Source organism: Mandrillus leucophaeus, unplaced genomic scaffold (genome assembly GCF_000951045.1).
Source record: "Mandrillus leucophaeus isolate KB7577 unplaced genomic scaffold, Mleu.le_1.0 Scaffold139, whole genome shotgun sequence".
Lineage (NCBI taxonomy): Eukaryota > Metazoa > Chordata > Mammalia > Primates > Cercopithecidae > Mandrillus > Mandrillus leucophaeus.
Window position 1 is genome coordinate 338,441 of NW_012101354.1, and position 9,624 is coordinate 348,064.

The 9,624-nt window shown below is 45.2% G+C and overlaps 1 protein-coding gene across 1 annotated transcript; it reads left to right on the forward strand.

The window, feature by feature from the left end:
- The first annotated feature begins 997 nt into the window (after positions 1 to 997).
- Positions 998 to 5,559, forward strand: S100A11 (S100 calcium binding protein A11). The gene is made up of 3 exons (XM_011973497.1): positions 998 to 1,139; positions 4,261 to 4,413; positions 5,238 to 5,559. The coding sequence occupies exons 1-3, from the start codon at positions 1,137 to 1,139 to the stop codon at positions 5,397 to 5,399; spliced, it is 318 nt and encodes a 105-aa protein (XP_011828887.1). The 5' UTR covers positions 998 to 1,136; the 3' UTR covers positions 5,400 to 5,559.
- Positions 5,560 to 9,624: the final 4,065 nt, after the last annotated feature.

Sequence of the window (9,624 nt, forward strand, 5' to 3'; positions counted from 1 at the left end):
CAAAAGTATTGCAATGAAGTAACACACAAGACTGGAATGCAGGGCTTTTGATTATTAATACAACTCCCAATTTAGTTGCAAACTGCACACAGATAAATGCCTTACTAGCACGGATCAATTTTTAAGTGCAGTAGTTTGGTTTTTGGATTTTGTCTTTGCGGCTGTCCTCAGTTTACAGAAAAGTTTGAGAGAGAGGGGCGGTAGTCGTCCCTTGACAATAATCCCATGGCAATTGATTTGGCAATACTCACCACTGTTTACTGTTAAATATCTTCTTAAATATCTTCCCTGTGGAGCAATAGACAGCCCCAACTCCTAGGAACTTGTCTACAATTCTGACCCACACTCTGTCCTAATACTCTTGCTTTTGTTGTTTGTTGTTTGTTTGTTGAGACGGAGTCTCACTCTGCCGCCCAGGCTGGAGTGCAGTGGCGCTATCTCGGCTCACTGCAAGCTCCGCCTCCCGGGTTCACGCCATTCTCTTGCCTCAGCCTCCCGAATAGCTGGGACTACAGGCGCCCGCCACCACGCCCGGCTAATTTTTTGTATTTTTAGTAGAGACGGGATTTCAACGTGTTAGCCAGGATGGTCTCGATCTCCTGACCTCGTGATCCTCCCGCCTCGGCCTCCCAAAGTGCTGGGATTACAGGCCTGAGCCACCGCGCCGGGCCCACTACTGTTTTTGAAAGAGACCTTTCTGCCTATCTAACCTAAATGCCCAGAATGAGCTCATGAAAGACCCACGGACATGGACAGACTTCCTGAAGACTACTGTGCAAAACTTGTAATTCTACAAAGTCAAAAATCTTCAAGATTCACAGGACGGAGTGGAGGGGGCCGGGGGGGAAAGAGGAGGGAAAAGAGGGAAAGGAGGGAGAGTGAGACTGCTTAAATCTCTGGAGAGGACGGTGGGTTTGATTCTTAAAGCGCAGTTCTGTGGTTAGCGCAGGCCGCCGTCCCAGGCCCAGCCCGGGAGGCGGGGCGGGGCGGGCGCGGAGGCTGTCTGAGTAAGGCTTGGGCAAGGCTGGGCCGGGAAGGGCGTGGGTCGGGGAGAGGTTCCAGACCCGCACGCCGCGCGCACAGAGCTCTCAGCGCCGCTCTCAGCCACAGCCTCCCGCGCCTCGCTCAGCTCCAACATGGTAAGCCTCGCTTTTCTTCTTCTTCGTCTTCTTGGTACATGAAAAGAAAAAGAATTTAAAAAAACACACACACATACTTCTCAGCCGACTTTATCTTTGACTTATGTGTGGACGTGGCAGGAAACTGCAGGAAAAATCAGCCTCGTGGGATGGAACTAAGGGAAGAAGGGATGGAAGGAAGAAGCCCTAAAATCATCCCTGTGGTGACAGCCTAGGGTAGCAGCGGAGGTTCTTTAGCCTTCCCAGTCACGACAAGGCCCGGGGCTGGGAAAGAGGAAGTGCTGGCAGCTCACCGCGCGGGAGCGGGGACCAGTCCTGGGTCCGTGCCTGCAGCCCCTCGCCCGTGCTCTCCCGGGAGCCCAGGGACGCCTAGGAGCAAGTTGAAGGCAGGGGGCTGGAAAGCTGCGAAGGGTCACTAGTTATTTCTGTAGACCAGAAAAGGGACATTTTAGAACTTGGTCGTCTAGCCCCAGGGAAAATCAAAGTTTCAGTAAGCAGCCGGCAGACGGCCAAGACCCAGCGGGACTGAAACTTTAGCCGGTCGCCGCCGGCAGCACTGCGGCCAAGAATGTGGGAGGAACCCGGTCCCAGCTGAGCCCTCTCCTTCCTCTTCCTTTCACCCCACCATCTTTTTAGGGACTCACTCCGTAACTTATTTTTCTCTTCTTATCTCCTTTCATGTCCCGGTTGAACTCATATTTTCCATAATTCCACCTCCAAAATCTCTTTCTTTACCTCTCCTTAGTGAAGAGAGCCAGCAAACTTTGGCCCGCGGGCCAAGTCGGGTTTTCTGTTCTACCCACAAGCTAAGAATAAAATTTACGTTTGTAAATGGTTGAAAGAAATCAAAAGAAGAAAAATACTTTCTGACATGTGAAAATTATGTGGAAATCAAACTTCAGCGTCTATAAATGAAGTATTGGAACACAGCCACGCCCATTCCCTTCCATACTGTCTGGGGTTGCAGTCCTGCTACAGCAGGGACAGAAAGCTCCGGAGGGTGTTGGTTAAGAATGAGAAGACAATAGTTGAGGTTTTTTAAATTGCTACTTCCTTTTCATTGTATTTTTTTATTCTTTCCTCAAATGTTGAGCGCTTAGCATGCATTTTAAAAATTATTTCACAGTATCCGTTTATCATAATGTTTGCTCCTTGCTATCGCCATCCCCACCAAATAAGACTCCAAGAGTGCCATGAGGTGTGGCGAGCACCTGTTCTCTCCTTCAGCCACGGCTCCACCCTGGGCAGAGCTTTTCGGTCTCTGGGCATCCTCAGGACCCATCTCCAAAGTGCCCTGGAGCTCTAAAGATTATGCCATTACATTTTAGTAATTTGATAATTGTATTTCTTTCTTTCACTTTGGAGAATTACCTCTGGGAGGAAATGCAAAGAGGTTTTAATTTTCTTGTGGCTGATAGCAACAGCAACAGTTTTCAAAAGAAGGTAATCTCTAAATTACATTAAGACTGATGTTAAGGAGAGAAAAATGTGTAACAGAAAGGCACTGTGAAACTGGAAAAGCAAAACTGTCTGCATTCTGGAAGGAAAAGGGGCAGGGGGAGAATCTGTAGTTCCAGAGAAAGGTGACAAAGCCCACGCTCCTCAGCCTGGTGTGGCCTGCCAGCCAGCCTCCTTCCTGTCATCTGATACCTTAGTAAGACGGAGATTTTAGGCCTGATATAAAGGGCATGTTGTAACAGAACAAACACATCTGTTTCTAGGCTGTGGTATTTTGTTTCTCCCCTAAAGGCCCCTGAACCTACCAACACTTTTCTTTTTTCTTCAGGAAAAGTTCAATTTAGGGCAAAACAAAAATAGTCATCCTCCAACCATGTGATTCTTGGGTAAAAGTGTTAGGGTTCAGGGGTTCTAATGCTGTAAGATGCAATGGGAGGCAGGATCTCAGCTAGGATCTCTGTAGCATAAATGCTGTACAGGAAGGAGGGATCAATCTGCAGCTGTGTAGCTAAGGGCTCAGATCAGTTCTTAGCACGTGTGAATTACGGAGTGAGAAAGCCTGTAGCTCTGAGCTCCAGGAAGTCCATCCTAAGAACAAACGAAAGGCTAAATGCTAAGTTGCAAATGTCACCATCCAAACATAAATCATTGTTAATGCTGGGAGGTGAAGTCTCAGAGGAAGGGTGTGGCAGGCCTGTTTCCCAGGAAGTCTGTAATTGCGGCTTCTATCCACCAGAGGGAGCCCAACAGCTCCTCACTTTTGGGACCCCAAGTCCCTGCTGGAGTAACCGGATGACTGGGCCCTGTAGAATTTCCCTGAAAAATTCTGCTGTGAGGAAAGATGAGCCCAGTACAAGATTTAAATATCTTACATTGTAGATGCTGTGTAAGCAACAACCTGAGAGCTTCCTGGTTTGGAGTGACCTCCAGAGAAGCTCCACCTTCTCTGTCACTATTTCTCACCAGGAAGTGGAAGCCTGCAAGGCTAAGGACTGCAGAACGGGACTGAGAGGCCCAGATTCCAGGGCTGGCTCTGTCATATCCATTCCCTTCTCCTGTCCGTTTCCTCACATTTAAGATTAATGATTCCTAACTCTTAAATATGAAAGCCATTTTCAAACATCTAAAAAGTTCTCTCTCCCACTGCATACACAATGATAGCTATGCTTTTAGTTTTCTCTAAGGAAATGTGTGAGTCCCAGGAATTTGGTATTGCTTTTAAAAGAACTGACATTTCATTAATCACAAAAGCCTCCATACACTCTTGGAAAGTTGGAAATTATTAACCTATAGACAGTGCTTGGTGTGCATATGGATTTGTGGATATAGAGTTACACATGTATTTATCCACACATTCTAAAAGTATGAGTAAACCTTGTCACCCTCACTCTCATCTAGGCAGTCTACTGCTTTTAAACATGCCGACAATGCCCCACATTTACCCTCCATATATTTCACCTGGAATAAACATGTGGAGGGGGTAGGACGGAAGGTCACAGAGTGTGACTTTTTGTGATTGTCTTGAACCCCTCAGCCCCCTGAAAAAATGACTCACTCTTTTAGGAAACTGCTTTGACCTGAAATTAGATTCCATGGAGTTTTCTCCAGTATCCAGCCGTTGATATCTTCCCTTGTCTGAGCCCTGCATTTTTTTTCTCCAAAGGCAAAAGTCTCCAGCCCTACAGAAACTGAGCGGTGCATCGAGTCCCTGATTGCTGTTTTCCAGAAGTATGCCGGAAAGGATGGTTATAACTACACTCTCTCCAAGACGGAGTTCCTAAGCTTCATGAATACAGAACTGGCTGCCTTCACAAAGGTACTGGTCCCTGTCTCCCCCACTTCCCCAAAATACCCACAACATGAAACGAGACCCTGACAGAATGGCCAGGAATGAAGGACCAGCAACTGACGCCCCACACTCTTGCTTCATTTTAACTCACTCTAAGCCAGGAGTTTTTCCATTTAGGAAGAGAGATATATGAAATGGTATATGACATAATGGAATTGTTTTCAAATTTTATTCTTACACCCCAAAGGTTCTAGGGCAGCCCTGTCCAATAGAACTTTCTGCAGTGGTGGAAATACATTCTATATCTGCTCTATCCAGTATGGTAGCCACCAGCCACATGTGCCCACTGAGCACTTGAAATGTGGCTAGTGTGACTAACAGACTGACTTTCTAAATTAGTTAATTTAAATGTAAATGTAAATAGCCATATGTAACCAGTGGCTCTAAGTGTGTATCTGCGTTGGCAGCTTGGGCAAGTGGAGGATGAGAGTGATTAGGCAGGGCCTGTGGCCTTTTTCCACCTGGACCCGTTGCACTTTTATACAGTTTATCTATTGGAGTTGCATGCAACACTTGAAAGAAGTGTTCCGCTGGCTTTACAAAACTGAATAGCCCCTAATGTCATAGAAAAAGCCCTGGACGAGGAGTGGGAAAACCTTTGGTCCAAGCCCTAGGTCTGCCCCTTAGGCAGGTCACTTCACCTCTTTTAGTCTGTTTGTGCATCTGGAAAATGGGAATATTAATAATCCCTATCCTGTACCTTATACTCCTGTGACAATAAAATGTGGCAGCATATTTGAAAGCACCTTAGAAGATGCAATATAAAGGTATAATTATTATCATCTCTGCAGAACCAGAAGGACCCCGGCGTCCTTGACCGCATGATGAAGAGACTGGATACCAACAGTGATGGACAGCTAGATTTCTCAGAATTTCTGAATCTGATTGGTGGCCTAGCTATGGCTTGCCATGACTCCTTCCTCAAGGCTGTCCCTTCCCAGAAGCAGATCTGAGGACCCCCTGGGCCTGGCCTTCAAACGCATCCCCTTCCTTCCAACCTTTCTGTCATCATCTCCATAGCCCACACATCCCCTGAGCCCAGCATACCAACCACCTCATGCAGGCCCCACCTGCCAATAGTAATAAAACAATGTCACTTTTTTAAAACATGAACTGGAGAGTTGGTGAATTTGTGCATGGGAGGGTGGAAAGTGGGAGGAATATAAATTAGATTGATAGAAGCTGCATAGTAAATAAGAAAAATACATCTTGGGTGTACACATAATCATGACTAATAGTACAGCCAGATTCATCTCTAAATTGTTGACTGATGGAGAGATGTCACTTATTGTCATTGTTTACTCACTGCTACCCCTGTTGGCACTGTCAGATCCTGAGAATACAACCAGCAAGACAGACAAGGTCCTGCCTTCACTGAGTGTAACTTCTAGTTGCAGGAGAGAACAATGACTAAATAAACAAAGGACTATCAGAGTATAATAAATCCTAGGAAGGGCAGATTACAATTATGTTACAGATTCATGGGGACTATGAGAGGGCACTATTCTGAGGACATGCCATTTGTGCTGAGATAAGAAGAACTAGAAAGAGCAAACATTTGAAAAGAAGGAGAAGGCATTTAAAGAGAAGGAACAGGAAGGGCAGAGGTCCTCCAAAGATGAGAAGGATCTGGGTTGTTTGTGGAATAGAAAGGAGGCTCGTGTTGCCAAGGTCTTCATGTTTGCCTTAAGCTAGTGTTAACACTAGTTTTAATTTTCTAAACCCTCTGATAAAGCAGCAGAGAAAGAGAGCCCAGAAAGAAGGTAAGAAGACTGACCCAGGGTTAAAGATGACAGATTAGAGGAGAGAGAAAGAGGGGCAGGTTTGTGCAATGTGCAATTATTCCTAAGAAGCACAGGGAAGAACTGATGTGTTTCCCGAAAACTTCTGATTCCTTATCCATTTATATGAGTTTTAACTAATTGGCAAAAATTTCTCTAGATCTTGGTTTATTCCTTCATAAACTCAGTGAAATGGATTAGACCACATCTGAGGTCATTTTTGGCTCTGACATTCCAAAATGAAGGCCAGCGCCTTAGGGTGAGCCACTGCCTCAGCCGTTTACAGTTGTCTCAGCTATACCTGCAGCAACTGCAATTATCTTCAGCACATTTGAATCATCAAGCCTTTGAAAAGAATTCAATTTGACTTTCATAAAGATAAAAACTATCTCTTCACACCCATATTTTATTGGTTTATGGGATAATTAATTAAATTATACCTTACAAGAAAAACGGACCGGGTGCGGTGGCTCACGCCTGTTATCCCAGCTACTTGGGAGGCTGAGGCAGGAGAATCACTTGAACCCAGGAGGCGGAGGTTGCAGTGAGCCAAGATCACACCACTGCACTCCAGCCTGGGCATCACAATGAGACTGTCTCAAATAAATAAATAAATAAATAAACAAACAAACCATGTTGTATTTGAGATGTGTTCCTTGTGTGTGCCTGCTCCTTGTTTTTGCAGCATCCATCTCCCCTTCTTCCTGAATCAAGTCCTACTCTGCACTCCCCATCTCTTGGTGTTCTTAGTTTGGGTAGGGTTCTTCCCCAGTTCTAAGAGTCAAGGACACACCTATGCCGAAACTAATGAGTGCCCTGCATTCCTTTGGACACAGCAATTGGCCAAGGGTGGTCTTGTGATCTAAGCTGGTCAAAATAAAAGGAATCTCAGTACCTTCGCTGAAAATTCTGGGATAAAGGCAATTGCTTATTCCTCCTTCTCGGTGGATTGTAATCTGAGAGTTTGTAGCCTTAGACATGCCAATAGCCATCTCAAGACAACAGGGAAGGGATCTAAGAGTGGAGCCAACATTGGAGAAACGGAGCCAAGAAATTTTAAAAAGATACCAACTCCTAGTGCTACGCTAAGACCCTTGACCCACAGAAACTGTGAGACAGTGAAATTGTGTTGAGTAATTAAGTTTGTTGTAATTTGTTACACAATAACAGATAGCTAACACACAGTTGTAATTCTTAAGCTGTGCTAAAGCTAAAGCTGTGCCTTGACTGTGCAGCTATATGAGTCAATATGTCCCTGCTTTTGCTTAAAATAATTTAAATTGAATTTTCTATCACTTGCAACAATAAAAATCCTAGCTCTGGGATATTAGGTTAAACAGATGAACTGGGAATTTGAGAAAGAGAGAGCCGAGCTGGAGATATAGAATAGTATGTCATCTGCACATAGACCAAAGTCGTGAGTTTGGAGGTTACCCAGGGAAAATGAGCAGAGAAGAACTTCCCAAAGCATGGTCTCTAATCCACCTGCATCAAAATCGTTTGGGGGGAGGGTGTTTTAAAGGGCAAATTAGGAAGTAAAGGCAGTACAAGGTAGTCTACTCCTTTGAAAAGGTTGTGAAGTGATGAGAAGGAAGAAGGTAGGATGTAGGGGTGGGACGGTATCTTCATAAATTTCTTCCGGTTCCCATTATGTCAGTGTTCCCATTCTAAGAGCTGTCTTTACTCTTAAATTCTTGCAATACAGCTTGTGATGAGCGAATGCTAAGATAACCCCCAATAATCCCCCATTCTCATATTTACATTCTTGTGCAATCTCCTCCCCCTGAGTGTGAGCAGGACCTATGACACGCTTCTAACCATTAGAATACAGCAAAAGTGATGGTATGTCACTTCCACAATTTGGTTACATAGGACTGTCTTCCATCTTGCCAGCAGGGTCTCTATTCCCTTCTCAGCTTGTACGTTTTAATGAAGCAAGTCTGGAGAGGCTGACATGGCAAAGAACTGAGGATGCCCCTGAGCAACAGCCAATTACAAGCTAATGTTCCCAGGCTAACAGCCCTCGAGGAACTGAATCCTGCCAACAACTATGTGAGTTTGGGAGCGATTCTTTCCCAATTGAGCCTCAGGTGAGACCCCAAGCCCTGGGCAACACCTTGACTGCAGCTTTCTAAGATACCCTGGGCTGTAAGCCCAGTTAAGGCATGCCCAGACCCTTGACCCACAGAAACTGTGAGACAGCGAAATTGTGTTGAGTGATTAAGTTTGTAGTAATTTGTTACACAATAATAGATAGCTAACACACACTTGTAATTCTTAAAATACATTCCCAATGATCCCCTAACAATTCCTGTAATGAATGTTATATTCCTTTACATTTTAAATCATCTTAAATTTATACTCTTCCTTAAAGGATTATCTGCTCTCTGCAACCAAAAAAGTAAAACAGACTCCTCAACACTTCCACACCCTCGATTTGCTGCCTTAAATATTTCCCTTTGGTCAAAATTACTGCGCTTTTGTATGTGTCTACACCAAAGGCTTCTATTTGCTTTATTACCACTCAGTCCTGAACCCCTTGAGTTCTAACACTTGCCCTCAGCATTCTACTGAAACGTTTCCCCTACTAGTCACTGGCCCAGCAGCCTTTGTTCATCCTTCCTGACCATTGCATCATGCAATGGATATTTGAATCTCTGTAATGTTTCAGACACTGTGCCAGGGCAAAGCAAAAAGAGTATGAGCGTTAGGAAGCTGCTGCAGTATCCAGATCAGAGGTGGTGGTGGCCAGGAGAGTGGGTGACTGGGGATGGATTCAAAGGATATTTGGGTGAAGCGTCACATGGGCTTAGGGATTTGGTTGGATGTGAGGCATGAGAGAAAAGAGTCTAATGTCCAAGGGCAGGAGGAAAGGAAGGAAGCATCTAGCATGGGAAAAAGATGAAAGCCAGAAGACTCAGCAAGCCAGTTTCTTCGTCCTGCTTTGTTCTAGCCACGCTGGCAGCCGAATGGATGATGCCAACCCACATTGAGGGTGGGTCTTCCTCTCCCAGTCGACTGACTCAAATGTGAATGTCCTTTGGCAACACCCTCATGGTAACACCCGGAAGCAATACTTTACCAGCTATCTAGGCATCCTTCAATCCAATCAAGTTGACACCTAATATTAACCATCACACTACCTCGTCTCTCTAATATGGGCACATTCCCAGGCCCTCATCTCTCTCTTTCTCTCTCTCTCTCCCTCTGCTTCTCAAACTAGATCTTCTCTCCAAACTCAAACTGTGAATGCCCACTGGGCATTACTAATAGGACCAACACAATGTGCCCTCACTGGGCTCATTATCTCCTCCCCAAACCAACCCTTCCTGCTGTTGTCTCTCTCTACTACTCACTTTGCTTATAGGAGGTACTCCACAGGGGGTTGTTGATCTGA